This window comes from Ranitomeya variabilis, chromosome 4, assembly GCF_051348905.1.
Source record: "Ranitomeya variabilis isolate aRanVar5 chromosome 4, aRanVar5.hap1, whole genome shotgun sequence".
NCBI classification, from domain to species: Eukaryota; Metazoa; Chordata; class Amphibia; order Anura; family Dendrobatidae; genus Ranitomeya; species Ranitomeya variabilis.
This window is the reverse complement of record NC_135235.1, coordinates 534,730,521-534,746,731: the sequence shown is the minus strand read 5'-3', so window position 1 is coordinate 534,746,731 and position 16,211 is coordinate 534,730,521. Positions and strand designations below refer to the sequence as shown.

The window sequence follows — 16,211 nt, the reverse complement described above, 5'->3', positions numbered from 1 at the left end:
AACCACTCTCCATAATCTTTGAAAATTCTTGGAGAACAGGAGAAGTCCCAGAAGACTGGAGAAGAGCAAATGTCGTTCCTATCTTCGAAAAGGGGAAGAAGGTGGACCCAGGGAACTATAGGCTGGTGAGTCTGACTTCCATACGAGGAAAGATCTTTGAACAAATTTTTAAACAACATGTATGTAAGTACCTGGATAAGAATGAAGTGATTAACCAGAGTCAGCATGGGTTTGAAACTAATAAGCCATGTCAGACTAACTTAATTTCCTTCTATGACAGAATCACTGACTGGGTGGATCAGGGAAATGCTGTTGATATAGTATATCTTGACTTCAGCAAAGCATTTGACAAAGTATCTCACACTATCCTTATTGAAAAAATGACTAAGTATGGAATGGACAAGGCAAATGTTAGGTGGATTCATAACTGGCTTAGTGATCGGACCCAAAGAGTAGTCGTAAATGGCTGCACATCCAGTTTGAAGAATGTCTCAAGTGGGGTACCACAGGGTTCTGTCCTGTGCCATGTATTGTTCAACATCTTTATCAATGATCTAGATGAAGAAATTGAAGGATACACTAATTAAATTTGCTGATGACACAAGGCTAGGAGGGATAGCTAATACTAGAGAAGAGAGAGAGAGAGGATTCAAAAAGATATAAATAAACAGGACCAGTGGGCAGCAACTAGCAGAATGGTTTTTAACAAGGAAAAATGCAAAGTACTACATCTGGGCAAAAAAAATGAAAAAAGCATTTACAGAATGGGAGGCATAGGGCTAAGCAACAGCACATGTGAAAAAGACTTGGGTATACTAATGGATCATAAACTGAACATGAGTCAACAGTGTGATGCAGCAGCAAAAAAGGCAAATGCAATTCTGGGATGTATTAACAGAAGCATACAGTCTAGATGATGCAAAGTCATTATTGCCCTCTACTCCTCTTTGGTCAGACCTCACCTGAAATACTGTGTCCAGTTTTGGGCACCACATTTTAAAAGATACATCAACAAACTGGAGCAAGTTCGGAGAAGAGCGACCAGATGGTGACCGGTCTGCAAACAATGTCCTATGAGGAACGGTTACAGGATTTGGAAATGTTTAGCTTGCAAAAAAGAAGACTGAGAGGAGACTTAATAGCTGTCTACAAATATCTCAAGGGCTGTCACATTGTAGAAGGATCATCCTTATTCTCATTTACACAAGGAAAGACTAGAAGCAATGGGATGAAACTGATTGGGAGGAGACACGGATTAGATATTAGAAAAAACTTTTTGACAGTTAGGGTGATCAATGAGTGGAACAGGCTGCCACGAGAGGTGGTGAGTTCTCGTTCCATGAAGTTTTCAACCAGATGCTGGACAAACATCTGTCTGGGATGATTTAGTGAATCCTGCTTTGAGCAGGAAGTTGGACCAGATGACCCAGGAGATCCCTTCCAACTCTATCATTCTATGATTCTTTCATGAAGGCCATATTTGTGCAGGAGTCTCTGAAGAGTAGAACAATGTACCACAACTCCAGAGTCTGATAAATCTTCCTGAAGGTCTTTTGCAGTCAATCAAGGGTTCTGATTTGCCTGTCTAGCAATCCTAAGAGCAGATCTCACTGAATTTTTGCTTAGTCATCCAGACCTTATTTTGACTTCCACTGTTCCTGGTAACTGCCATGTCTTATTTACATTTTAAACTGAGGAAAGGGCAACTTAAAAACGCTTTGCTATCTTCTTATAAACTTTTCCTGCTTTGTGGACCTTCAACATTTTCATTTTCAGAGTGCTAGACAGCTACTTAGAAGAACCACTGGCTGTTCTTTGGCACAAGGTTAGAGGAGCCTGGGTTTTTAAAAAGCTGGGAAATTTGCATCACAGAACAAGCCATTACCCTAACATGCTAATTAAGATCTGAAACCTTGGTCAAAGTTATTTGAAAATACAAATCTCCAAGGGTGCCCGAACTTTTGTATCTGCCCATTTTCCTTTTTGTAATTTTTAAAATGTAAAAAGTACAATATTTTTTTCCCCTAAATTACAAATGAAATCTGTAATCTTTAAAGGGTTATTAGGGCTTTCTGTAAAATTTGTGTGTGCACCTAGGATGCAGAATGCTGACTGTTTGTAATATATTCCCTGTCAGCATTCTGCATGGTGTCCTAGTTATCACACGCAATCGTGTGAGCAGCTGTCTCCAGATTCTGGAGAAGCTGCTCACTCACTGACTAGAGATTTCATCGACTAGTGGTCGTAACCGACACCAGTCACTGCCAGACCCCCCCTCTCCTGCCTCCTACTCCAGCCTCCCCATGCAGCACACAGTACAAGGCAGCAGAGGAATGACTCAGCTGATTGGAGGAACCAGTAAGGAAAGGCTTCTATATAGGTGAGTATAATGTGATGTGTGCATTCATCCCTCCCTTATCCATCCATCCCTCTGTCATCCATCTCTCCCTCCCTCATCCATCCATTCTTCCCTCCCTCTTCCATCCATTCCTCCATCATACATCTCTCCCTGCCTCATCCATTCATCCCTCCCTCATCCGTCCATTGCTCCCTCATCAATCCATCCATCCCCCCTCGTTCACTCATCGATCCATCCACTCACACATCCATACACACATCAGTATAGACTGAGGTTCTGCAGCAGCTGAAATGTATTATGTGGTATATATGTAGATATATATACACACATAACTACAGACTCTTCACCTCACAGTACTCATATGTCAGGGGTTATTTGGGGTCATGTTACGATCTATCATCACTGTGGATGTGGTGTGTGGACATGTGACACTCTATCACGACTGTGGATGTGGTGTGGGGACATGTGACGCTCTATCACGACTGTGGATGTGATGTGGGGACATGTGACGCTCTATCACGACTGTGGATGTGGTGTGGGGACATGTGACGCTCTATCACCACTGTGGATGTGGTGTGTGGACATGTGAATCTCTGTCATCACTGTGGATGTGGTGCGGGGACATGTGACGCTCTATCACCACTGTGGATGTGGTGTGTGGACATGTGAATCTCTGTCACCACTGTGGATGTAGTGTGGGGACATGTGACGCTCTATCACCACTGTGGATGTCAGGGCCGGACTGGCCATCGGGCACTTCTGGCAAATGCCAGAAGGGCCGGTGCCAGTAGTGGGCCGCTGCACTGGCTGTAAATACCCCTGTGTGGGCTGGGCTGTATATACCCCTGTGTGGGCTCTGCTCTATATACCCCTGTGTGGGCTCTGCTGTATATACCCCTGTGTGGGCTGGGCTGTATATACCCCTGTGCTGTGCTGTATATACCCCTGTGTGGGCTGGGCTGTATATACCCCTGTGTGGGCTGGGCTGTATATACCCCTGTGTGGGCTGGGCTGTATATACCCCTGTGTGGGCTGGGCTGTATATACCCCTGTGTGGGCTGGGCTGTATATACCCCTGTGTGGGCTGGGCTGTATATACCCCTATGTGGGCTGGGCTGTATATACCCCTGTGTGGGCTGGGCTGTATATACCCCTATGTGGGCTGGGCTGTATATACCCCTATGTGGGCTGGGCTGTATATACCCCTATGTGGGCTGGGCTGTATATACCCCTGTGTGAGCTGGGCTGTGCTGTATATACCCCTGTGTGGGCTGTGCTCTATATACCCCTGTGCGGGCTGTGCTCTATATACCCCTGTGCGGGCTGTGCTCTATATACCCCTGTGCGGGCTGTGCTCTATATACCCCTGTGCGGGCTGTGCTCTATATACCCCTGTGCGGGCTGTGCTCTATATACCCCTGTGCGGGCTGTGCTCTATATACCCCTGTGCGGGCTGTGCTCTATATACCCCTGTGCGGGCTGTGCTCTATATACCCCTGTGCGGGCTGTGCTCTATATACCCCTGTGCGGGCTGTGCTCTATATACCCCTGTGCGGGCTGTGCTCTATATACCCCTGTGCGGGCTGTGCTATATTATGCAGGCTGTGCTATATACTATGCAAGTTGTGCTATATACTATGCGGGCTTTGCTATATACTATAGGGGGTATATTATATTCTATGGGGGAGGCCATGTTATATACTATGTGGCTGTGTTATATACTATTGCGGGGGTATATTATATTCTGTAGGGGAGGCTGTGTTATACTATGGGGGTATATTATATTCTATGGGGGAGGCTGTCTTATACTATGGGGGGCTGCATTTTATATTATGGGGAGGTGGGCTGTATTCTATTCTATTTGGGGCTACATTAAATTCTATGGGGGGGCTGTATTATATATATATATTCTATGAGGGGTGATTTCATCATACTCTATTGGGGGGCTGCATTATATTCTATGGGGGGTTACATTATACTCTGTAGGGTGGTGGCTGCATTATACTGTATGTGGGCTGCATTATACTGTATCGAGGACTATGGGGAATACGTTATACTATATGAAGAACTATGGGGTGCATTATACTATGGGAAGTGAATTGTACTACATGGATGACTATGGCGGTGCATTATACTATATGGAGCACTATGAGGAGTGTATTATGCTCTGTGGAGGACTGAGCAGTGTATTTTAATATATGGAGGACTATGGTGCACATTATAATATATGGAGGACTATGGGGTATATTTTACTAAACAAGTAAAATGCTGCATATTCAGATTGTTTTTGCCGGAACAAAAATCATTGTTCTCAGCAGCACATCGCCAGCGTAAACTGTAGATGTGCTGCTGATAACATGATACTGTATGGTGATCTGTTAGTGATCGTTCTGTCCCATCATTCTGTCTCAGACGGTGGAAAGAGGCCGGGAAACAAGCATTGAACAACTTCAGTATGGTCGATCAAACTCATTTAGCGGCCTGAGATCAGCGCATGTAAGTAAATACAACCGAAATGCTTTTGTGTGATGTGCAATATGTTAGCATTTGGGGCCCCATTTTAAACTTTGCCTAGGGCCCCACTTTGCCTAAAACCGGCCCTGCCTACAAGTGTACAAAGGTATTATACAGTCACCGTGTGACAAGTGGGCCTGTGTAACTTCAAATGCCAGGGCTGAATTTTAGTCCCAGTCCGGCCCTGGTGGATGTGATGTGTTGAAATGTGACTCTCTATCACCACTGTGGATGTGGTGTGTGGACATGTGATGCTCTATCGCAAATGTGGATGTGGTGTGTGGACAAGTGACGCTCTTTCACCACTGTGGATGTGGTGTGTGGACATGTGAATCTCTGTCACCACTGTGGATGTGGTGTGGGGACATGTGACGCTCTATCACCACTGTGGATGTGGTGTGTGGACATGTGAATCTCTGTCACCACTGTGGATGTGGTGTGGGGACATGTGACGCTCTATCACCACTGTGGATGTGGTGTGTTGACATGTGAATCTCTGTCACCACTGTGGATGTGGTGTGGGGACATGTGACGCTCTATCACCACTGTGGATGTGGTGTGTTGACATGTGAATCTCTGTCACCACTGTGGATGTGGTGTGGGGACATGTGACGCTATATCACCACTGTGGATGTGGTGTGTGGACATGTGACGCTATATCACCACTGTGGATGTGGTGTGTGGACATGTGAATCTCTGTCACCACTGTGGATGTAGTGTGGGGACATGTAAGGGTAAGTTCATACAGGGCGTTTTTGCTGGGTTTTTTTCTGCAGCAAAACCTGATCTTCTTGTCAGGAAAGAAGCTGTGTCAAAAACGCAGGTTTAGGTGCGTTTTTGTTGTGGAATTGGGTTCGGAGTTTTTTGTGCGTTTTTTTTCTCTTTGTCCATGCTAATGTCCTTGACTTTTCAGCAGCAAAAACGCAGCAAATAATGATACCTGCGTTTTTACTGCGTTTTTGCAACACCCATTCAAGTCAATGGGTGAAAGACGCTGCAAAAACGCTGAAAAAACACTGAAAGAAGTGACATGCTCTATGTCCAAAAAATGCAGCAAAGCACAAAATCCTGATGACACAAAAAACCAATGTGTGTGCATGAGATTTCTGAAATCACATAGGCTTTGCTGGTACTGTAAAAAGCAGCTGAAAATTAGGATAAAAAACACAGCAAAATGCCCTGTGTGAACTTACCCTAATGCTCTATCACCACTGTGGATGTGATGTGGGGCAGATGTCAATCTCTGTCAACACTGTGGATGTGGTGTGGAGTGCAGTGATCATGCTGCTTTCCACAGATGAGGACACTGCTCTGCTATCCAATACTGGAGTGATGATTTTGGGGATTTCGGGTTCAGACAACCTTGTTAACTTCAGGCCTTTTAGAGATCATTTCATCTTCAATTTGCCTAACTGTTCACAATAACAGTAATTTTGACCAGGGGTGCCCAAACTGTTACATGCCACTGTATGTATACAGTGGGGCAAAAAAGTATTTAGTCAGTCAGCAATAGTGCAAGTTCCACCACTTAAAAAGATGAGAGGCGTCTGTAATTTACATCATAGGTAGACCTCAACTATGGGAGACAAACTGAGAAAAAAAAATCCAGAAAATCACATTGTCTGTTTTTTTATCATTTTATTTGCATATTATGGTGGAAAATAAGTATTTGGTCAGAAACAAAATTTAATCTCAATACTTTGTAATATATCCTTTGTTGGCAATGACAGAGGTCAAACGTTTTCTGTAAGTCTTCACAAGGTTGCCACACACTGTTGTTGGTATGTTGGCCCATTCCTCCATGCAGATCTCCTCTAGAACAGTGATGTTTTTGGCTTTTCGCTTGGCAACACGGACTTTCAACTCCCTCCAAAGGTTTTCTATAGGGTTGAGATCTGGAGACTGGCTAGGCCACTCCAGGACCTTGAAATGCTTCTTACGAAGCCACTCCTTCGTTGCCCTGGCGGTGTGCTTTGGATCATTGTCATGTTGAAAGACCCAGCCACGTTTCATCTTCAATGCCCTTGCTGATGGAAGGAGGTTTGCACTCAAAATCTCACGATACATGGCCCCATTCATTCTTTCATGTACCCGGATCAGTCGTCCTGGCCCCTTTGCAGAGAAACAGCCCCAAAGCATGATGTTTCCACCACCATGCTTTACAGTAGGTATGGTGTTTGATGGATGCAACTCAGTATTCTTTTTCCTTCAAACACGACAAGTTGTGTTTCTACCAAACAGTTCCAGTTTGGTTTCATCAGACCATAGGACATTCTCCCAAAACTCCTCTGGATCATCCAAATGCTCTCTAGCAAACTTCAGACGGGCCCGGACATGTACTGGCTTAAGCAGTGGGACACGTCTGGCACTGCAGGATCGCAGTCCATGGTGGCGTAGTGTGTTACTTATGGTAGGCCTTGTTACATTGGTCCCAGCTCTCTGCAGTTCATTCACTAGGTCCCCCCGCGTGGTTCTGGGATTTTTGCTCACCGTTCTTGTGATCATTCTGACCCCACGGGGTGGGATTTTGCGTGGAGCCCCAGATCGAGGGAGATTATCAGTGGTCTTGAATGTCTTCCATTTTCTAATTATTGCTCCCACTGTTGATTTCTTCACTCCAAGCTGGTTGGCTATTGCAGATTCAGTCTTCCCAGCCTGGTGCAGGGCTACAATTTTGTTTCTGGTGTCCTTTGACAGCTCTTTGGTCTTCACCATAGTGGAGTTTGGAGTCAGACTGTTTGAGGGTGTGTACAGGTGTCTTTTTATACTGATAACAAGTTTAAACAGGTGCCATTACTACAGGTAATGAGTGGAGGAAAGAGGAGACTCTTAAAGAAGAAGTTACAGGTCTGTGAGAGCCAGAAATCTTGATTGTTTGTTTCTGACCAAATACTTATTTTCCACCATAATATGCAAATAAAATGATAAAAAAAACAGACAATGTGATTTTCTGGATTTTTTTTTCTCAGTTTGTCTCCCATAGTTGAGGTCTACCTATGATGTAAATTACAGACGCCTCTCATCTTTTTAAGTGGTGGAACTTGCACTATTGCTGACTGACTAAATACTTTTTTGCCCCACTGTATATACAGTACAGACCAAAAGTTTGGACACACCTTCTCATTTAAAGATTTTTCTGTATTTTCATGACTATGAAAATTGTACATTCACACTGAAGGCATCAAAACTATGAATTAACACATGTGGAATTATATACTTAACAAAAAAATGTGAAACAACTGAAAATATGTCTTATATTCTAGGTTCTTCAAAGCAGCCACCTTTTGCTTTGATGACTGCTTTGCATACTCTTGGCATTCTCTTGATGAGCTTCAAGAGGTAGTCACCGGGAATGGTTTTCACTTCACAGGTGTGCCCTGTCAGGTTTAATAAGTGGGATTTCTTGCCTTATAAATGGGGTTGGGACCATCAGTTGTGTTGTGCAGAAGTCTGGTGGATACACAGCTGATAGTCCTACTGAATACACTGTTAGAATTTGTATTATGGCAAGAAAAAAGCAGCTAAGTAAGAAAAACGAGTGGCCATCATTACATTAAGAAATGAAGGTCAGCAAGTCCGAAAAATTGGGAAAACTTTGAAAGTGTCCCCAAGTGCAGTGGCAAAAACCATCAAGCGCTACAAAGAAATTGGCTCACATGAGGACCGCCCCAGGAAAGGAAGACCAAGAGTCACCTCTGCTTCTGAGGATAAGTTAATCCGAGTCACCAGCCTCAGAAATCGCAGGTTAACAGCAGCTGAAATTAGAGACCAGGTCAATGCCACACAGAGTTCTAGCAGCAGACACATCTTTACAACAACTGTTAAGAGGAGACTTTGTGCAGCAGACCTTCATGGTAAAATAGCTGCTAGGAAACCACTGCTAAAGGTAGGCAACAAGCAGAAGATACTTGTTTGGGCTAAAGAACACAAGGAATGGACATTAGACCAGTGGAAATCTGTGCTTTGGTCTGATGAGTCCAAATTTGAGATCTTTGGTTCCAACCACCGTGTCTTTGTGCGACGCAAAAAAGGTGAACGGATGGACTCTACATGCCTGGTTCCCACCGTGAAGCATGGAGGAGGAGGTGTGCTGGTGTGGGGGTGCTTTGCTGGTGACACTGTTGGGGATTTATTCAAAATTGAAGGCATACTGAACTAGCATGGCTACCACAGCATCTTGCAGCGGCATGCTATTCCATCCAGTTCGTGTTTAGTTGGACCATCATTTATTTTTCAAAAGGACAATGACCCCAAACACACCTCCAGGCTGTGTAAGGGCTATTTGACCAAGAAGGAGAGTGATGGGATGCTACGCCAGATGACCTGGCCTCCAGACTCACCAGACCTGAACCCAATCGAGATGGTTTGGGGTGAGCTGGACCGCAGAGTGAAGGCAAAAGGGCCAACAAGTGCTAAGCATCTCTGGGATCTCCTTCAAGATTGTTGGAAGACCATTCGCATGCGGCGATTTGATGTGTGCGGCAACCGCACGAAAACGCAAAATATTAGTGCTGAGAGGTGTTTTAATGGGCTCGGATTATGGGTCTGGGTTTTACGAGCAGCTGATAGAGCTGGGTAGAATTGGCTGCTCACTTACCTCCAGTCCATGTCTTGGAATGGGCAATTTAACCCCTTAAGGACCAGGAGTATTTCCGTTTTTGCATTTCCATTTTTTGCCCCCCTTCTTCCCACGGCAATAACTTTTTTACTTTTCTGTCAATATTGCCAAGTGAGGGCTTGTTTTTTGCAGGACGAGTTGTACTTTTGAATGACACCATTGATTTTACCATATCATGTACTGGAAAATGGGAAAAAAAATCCAAAAAAGTGCAATTCCACAATTGTTTTTTTTATTTATTTTTTATCATTTTCACTAAATGATAAAACTGACCTGCCATTATGATTCTCCAGGTCATTACGACTTCATAGACACAAAACATGTCTAGGTTCCTTTTTATTTAATTGGTGAAAAAAAATTCAAAAATTTGTAAAAATAAATGTTGCCATTTTCCGAGACTCGTAATGTCTCCATTTTTTGGGGATCTGGGGCCGAGTGATGGCTTATTTTTTGCGTGCTCTGATGTTTTTATTGATACCATTTTGGTGTGGATACGATCTTTTGATCTCCTGTTATTGCATTTAATGTAATCCTGTTTCAATTTTTTCTCGCTACGCCGTTTACCGATTGGATTCATTCTTTTTTTATATTGATAGATAGGGCAATTCTGAACGCGGCAATACCAAATATGTGTATATTAGATTTTTTTAATTGTTTTATTTGAAGGGGGCAAAAGGGGGGTAATTTGAACTTTGATTTTTTTTTATATATTTAAAAAAAACATTTTTTTACTTGCTTCAATAGTCTCCATGAGAGACTAGAAGCTGCGATCATCCGATCGCTTGTGCTACATAAAGCAGGGCTCTAAAATATGTTCCTGTCTGTTTGTGAGGCAATCCCTACATTTGTCCCTTTAATGCCATGGCCATTGTTGTCATTCCTGAAGGATGCAGCTGAAATGTATAAGGTCCATTCTTGGGATATTGTATAAATACATGTATTCGGTATCTATTTTACAGGACAGAAAAAGTGGACGAGATGATCAGACAGTGGGAAGGCTCCTTCTTCAAGGACAATCCTAAACTGAGAAAGAAATCAGTGTCCCTAAGATTTGACCTCCACATGGCGGCTGCGGACGAGGCATGTTCCCACACCAAAAAGGACAATCTACCTGATATAGAGGTCCGGTTAATCATGAGACGCTCGTGCAGCATTCCTACCATGAGTCCTTGACCTCACAACTACAGTACCAACCCAAAGAGAAAAGGAGAACAGCTAAGATCATACATACGTAACAATGTGGCAATATTGCTAACAGTATCAAGACAATGGGTCGTGTTGGATCTAGGAGGAAAATGAATACACACTGTTAATGCAAGTATTGCAGTGTGTTAGAATTTGTATGTACCGAATATGTATTTATTTTTGCTGTTCCATCCATTCATAGGCCACCTACAGTTTCCCTATAATTTAGCTGAAGGTAGAAGCCTAAAAAAATATATTTTTTCATTATTTGTTGCAAACAGCTACAGTCCACTTCAATTGCTCCATTATCAGCTCTAAGGAGGACCTGTCATTTTCTTTAAATACTATATGGAATTTTTTTACTTGGTGTAAAAGCCACTGTACTCCTGAATCTGGTGTTCTGCTGTTGTTTCTTTTTTTAATCCTGCACCTCTCGATTCCTGAGATATGGCCTCCTCTTCCCTGATTGTAATGTTAGACTTGTTATCCAAGGTGTGGTCTTCAATAAGGCTTCCATAGGGAAGACTTGAGGAACACACCCACTTGACAGATAATACACAGAGAAGAGTTGGGTATATCTCAAGAATGAAAAGGCAGAGGAACAAAAGAAGAACAACTCGAAATTGAAGAGAACAGCAACATTTACACCAGGTTATATATATATGTATACATTTGTGTGGTAAGTGACAGGTCCACCATAATTTTCTCCATGAGCTTCTAGGCTCATCAGTGTATAGAAAAATGCATTTCAAGGAACTCTCTATTCATAGCCTCTTCTCAATCACCTATTAAGGACCTAAAGATTAAACTGATAATATGGCTGCTGCGCTACTGGTTTCACTCTTGTTTTAGGTCTATGAATCTTGGTTTTTAGAAGTTGGAGACAACCTTCTATTAAACAGAAACCACTACAATCTGTTTTTGTTTTAAAACCTCTGGTAGAGCTCAGGACCCCATCAACAATGGGCATTTGCTCTAAAAGGACTTATGGACAGGAATCGTCCTAATGAGACAACATGGCATGACATGTTTGCCATGAGACGCCTATGCAACATCATCTGAAGAAGATCCTTTGTGCTTTTATATAAATGATATGAATGCAGAATTCAGATCTGTCTTCTTCAATTTACTTTTATTCAAAGGACCCATCTAACAAGGAGACAAGAATTCTCTGGCAATGGTAGTGGAAGAGCTGATGATGTCTCACATCCATATATGCCGTCAGTATGGGGTTATGGTTTCCATAGATTTTCCATAATAGCTAAACAGTTTGCCCCAAGATGTCTTTCTGGGAAATTGTCACTAGCGTTGGACTCAGTTTGGCAGAAGGGTTGAAGAAAGATCGTCAGACTTTGTCTTGTCTCCATTCCAAAGATTTGACTCCCTGCCTGGCTATGCAATCCATTTATACACTGGCGCAGTGCACTTAATATTGAATGTAGGCCATGTATGTGCTTATACGTATAGGTTTGTATTATATTGTCTTAGGGTGCCTTCACACTGCATTTTAACCTACATTCATTGGCCCTGTTGGTGTTTATGTCTGAACCTCCCGCAAAACGGGATTCTGGCGTATGTGTATACGGGGCCATTGACTATAATGGTGCCGAAGGAGCCAACGTGTGCTCTGTTGTGCAACATTTTCAGGTGTATATGCCTACTGGAGGCGGACACTCAAACGTAGCCTACTACTTTTGAGTGTCCACTTTCAATAGGCGTATACGTCTGAATCCTGTTTTGCGGGGGGTTCACACATAAGCCCTGACAAGACTAACGAAGGTAGGACAAAGCACAGTGTGAAAACACCTTTACATTTTGCCTCTGAACAGTTTATTTTATATGTGCTTATATATCCATAGCTCTCCATGCTCTGACTTTCTGGTGAGCTTGTGTGGCGGTTGGACACATCTGGGGGAGTAGAGTAGCCTGTGATAAACCAGGAGGTGGATTGAGACAACCTCAGACACCCTACAGACAGAGCAGCTACGCTGGAGTCACTGATTATAATGGAGCCAATCTAAATGTGGCCAACAATGATAAAGACAGTGACACATCTATCTTTAAGACCATAATGGGACATCCGCTGTTCACGTAAGCCTCCATGTGACTGTAAAACATTAAGGTTATAATTTTCTTTACCACTGCTAATTAATTTCTTCTTAATTAACCTTAATATTAATCATAATTACATGCTATAGTTACGTCTTATTCTGTTGCCATGTAATATGATGACATTCTTTTTATTAATTACTTAATACATTTTAATAAGGTTTCCAATTTTGTTACTGCCCTTTAAACCTTTAATATTTATGGAGCATTTATAGTTATTATTTTATGACATATTTTGGAATCATCTGCGAAAGTAACATTTCCTGCACCTGGTATGACCATCAGGGAAGTCCTATATGCCTTCTGTATAACATGTATGAATATCATGCATTTATGTAATTCTTTCACCTTTGTTACTCTGACATAACAGAATGTTCTAATGTAGTACACAGGATTACCCCATAGGGGAGGTGCATGTGTTCACAGGTCATTGATGGTGATTTCTTGGATTTTTTTTTTAATTGGCAAAGGATAGGCATTGTTCTAAAATAATGAACTAACCTTTACCTACCCCTTGTATTCCCCACGTCTCCAAGGGACCCCAGAAGTGATCACATCAAGACAAACAGTCATGTGACAAGTGCAGTTGATCACTGGAAGTGATATCTGCATACTGTTAAGACTAGTGATTGGCTACTATGACCACATGACTTATGGGTGGACCGGCAAGAACCAAAGGAGTGGTTGAGTATTTAAGGGTTAAGAAATGCTTATTTAAAATTATTTGCAAAATAACAATTTATCCCCTATCCATATGACCCTCAGCAATCCCAAGAACCAGGCTCTGGAAAATGAGGACCATCATATATCACAGTATCCATATGACCCTCAGCAATCCCAGGAACCAGGCTCTGGAAAATGAGGACCATCATATATCATAGTATATAGGATTTATTGGGAACGTTCCTTAAGGTGTCACCTAATGCAAAGTTTAGAACAGTAGACAAGTGGCCAAAATCTTTTGCTAGTGATCAAGGAAGGGGCTGACTAGATAACAATATACGGTGCATGCCATGTCCTTTTAATGGATAATTGAAGCTGTAAGTGAAAACTTAGCTAGAAGAAGAATATTCACCAGCATAAACCCCTTATTTTTTCATACAAAAAATATATATTCTTTGAAGGGGAATGAATTCGATGAAACATTTCTTTACCAGCTGGCATTAACCCATGTCTACAGACTTGTGGGTGTTGATGTATACAGATAGATTGATAAAGGCAAGAAATAGTTGGTGCAATTGGGGAGTTAGTCTACGTTCACATTAGCGTTCAGCGCCGCATGCGTCGCCGCATGCGTCATGCGCCCCTATATTTAACATGGGGGCGCATGGACATGCGTTGTGCTGCGTTTTGCGACGCATGCGGTTTTTTGGCCGCAAGCATTGGGCGCAGAGAACGCAGCAAGTTGCATTTTTTTTTGCGTCCAACTTTCGGCGAAAAAGGACGCATGCGTCGCAAAACGCAGCGTTTTAGCGTGCGTTTTGTTGCGTTTTTGTTTGCGTTGTGCGTTGCGTCGCCGACGCAGCGGCGCACAACGCAAATGTGAACGTAGCCTTAATACTGTTATAAAACACAATAAGTCCTCATTCACGAGCAATTTTGGTTCAGGAAGTAGCTCCTGAATTGAAACACTCCTCTGCGAACATTTTAATTGCTTGGCACTGCGGTGGTGAGTTTAGCTACAGTAACGGTCTAGGAACATCACCTTCCATCAGAGGTAACTGTTTGGCTTCTATCTATATTGTGGAGATCACATACTATACTTTTATGATTTGTAACCCTAAGGACACATGTCCCCATAAGGCCTAAAACTATAAATATAAAAAAGAAAACACAAGACACCTTTAATGGTTGGAATAAATGGCCGTGAGGTTTTATTTTGGGTTACAAAATCCAATTAATTGAACAAATAACCAATAAATAATATCCATAAGTTCATAAGTCCAAATGTCCATAAACTTCCATAAACCAAATCCACTCAAAGTTGAGTGATTTTTACCCACAAATAAAACCAAACGACAGGTGAGTGATAACATAAAGGGAGGGAGGGCGGGCTCTTCTTTTCTTCAAGCACCGGCGAACTGAGTATCTAACGCCGGTGCACAGGTATATATAATAACAAATTCTGCCCAGCAACTGATTGACAACCAATCATCTGTCAAAATTTTAGGCGGGCAAAAAGCCAGCCAGAACCAGATCTGGCTGCTTTTACATACAACAACTGTAAATACGTTGACCTCAAATTGACCCTTAAAAATCATGGGCCATGGCAAAAAGAATGTACTAGGCCTATGTGGACATGGGACCCCCGCTATATTTCTGTTGTCTGAGCGGGGGGGCTTACATGTCCCCATAAGGCCTAAAACTATAAATATAAAAAAGAAAACACAAGACACCTTTAATGGTTGGAATAAATGGCCGTGAGGTTTTATTTTGGGTTACAAAATCCAATTAATTGAATAAATAACCAATAAATAATATCCATAAGTTCATAAGTCCAAATGTCCATAAACTTCCATAAACCAAATCCACTCAAAGTTGAGTGATTTTTACCCAAAAGGCCAAGGTTCAAAGAGCCGAGGCCCCCCCCAAACCACACAGCCATTTTTCGATTATATTGCCCATGTTAAGATTGAATATATCGAGTCCGATCTCGGACAAATGAACCAAATCATTTCTGAACATCCCTGGTAAAAAACCTTCTAAGTCTGTATGTCTAAACGAAAACCCAGAAATAAGAGGTAAAAACTTCTTCATGGAAAAATTAACCCTCTTCCGGATCTTATCCAAAAATGAAAGTTGCTTACAGTGCCAAGCACGCCTGGGAATGACTTCTGAAAAAACGACACCAGATAATGGAAAAGTCTGTCTTAAATAAGTAAGGTCTGACCGCATAATGGCCAGCAAATTCAAAGTGTTAATTCTTCCCAAGTCATTCCCAGCGAGGTGCACTATAATTAGATCCGGGTAAGGGAAATTCTCCAAACAACTCTTTACCTCAGAAACTAAAGAAGGCCATTTCAGGCCACGAATACCGTGCCAAAAAACTTGTACTTTAGAAGAATGGAACGACAGATTCTCAGAATATGATCGAAGGCTGGCCCTCTTCTGAGCCCAGAAGACAAATGAATGCCCAACGATCCAAACAACTGCAGGATATAAGAGAAATAACAATTAGTCAGGATATAAATCCGGACGAACATAAATTTTGAATCTATTTGACTCCTGTTGTGAATCCGCTTTTGGGCTCCCCTGGTGGTTGCTGGTGGTACTGGTGACTTGTGTGTCTTTGCTGTCTCAGTTCACCTGCTCCCATCAGTGTTTGGGAGTTTCCTATTTAGCCTTGCTCTCCAGTCATTTCTTTGCCGGTCATCATTGTAACCAGAGCCTTCGGTTGCATGTTCCTGCTACTAGTCTGCTGATCAG

The 16,211-nt window shown here is 42.5% G+C and overlaps 1 protein-coding gene across 2 annotated transcripts in view; it reads left to right on the top strand.

Moving 5' to 3' along the window:
- KRT222 (keratin 222) overlaps window positions 1–14,028 on the top strand; it is a 78,132-nt gene extending 64,104 nt beyond the window's left edge. For both annotated transcript variants that reach the window (XM_077252426.1, XM_077252425.1), the window contains one exon: window positions 10,451–14,028. In XM_077252426.1, the coding sequence (XP_077108541.1) occupies window positions 10,451–10,664 (214 nt within the window). In that variant the 3' untranslated portion in view covers window positions 10,665–14,028. The remainder of the gene's footprint in view (window positions 1–10,450) is intronic.
- Window positions 14,029–16,211: the final 2,183 nt, after the last annotated feature.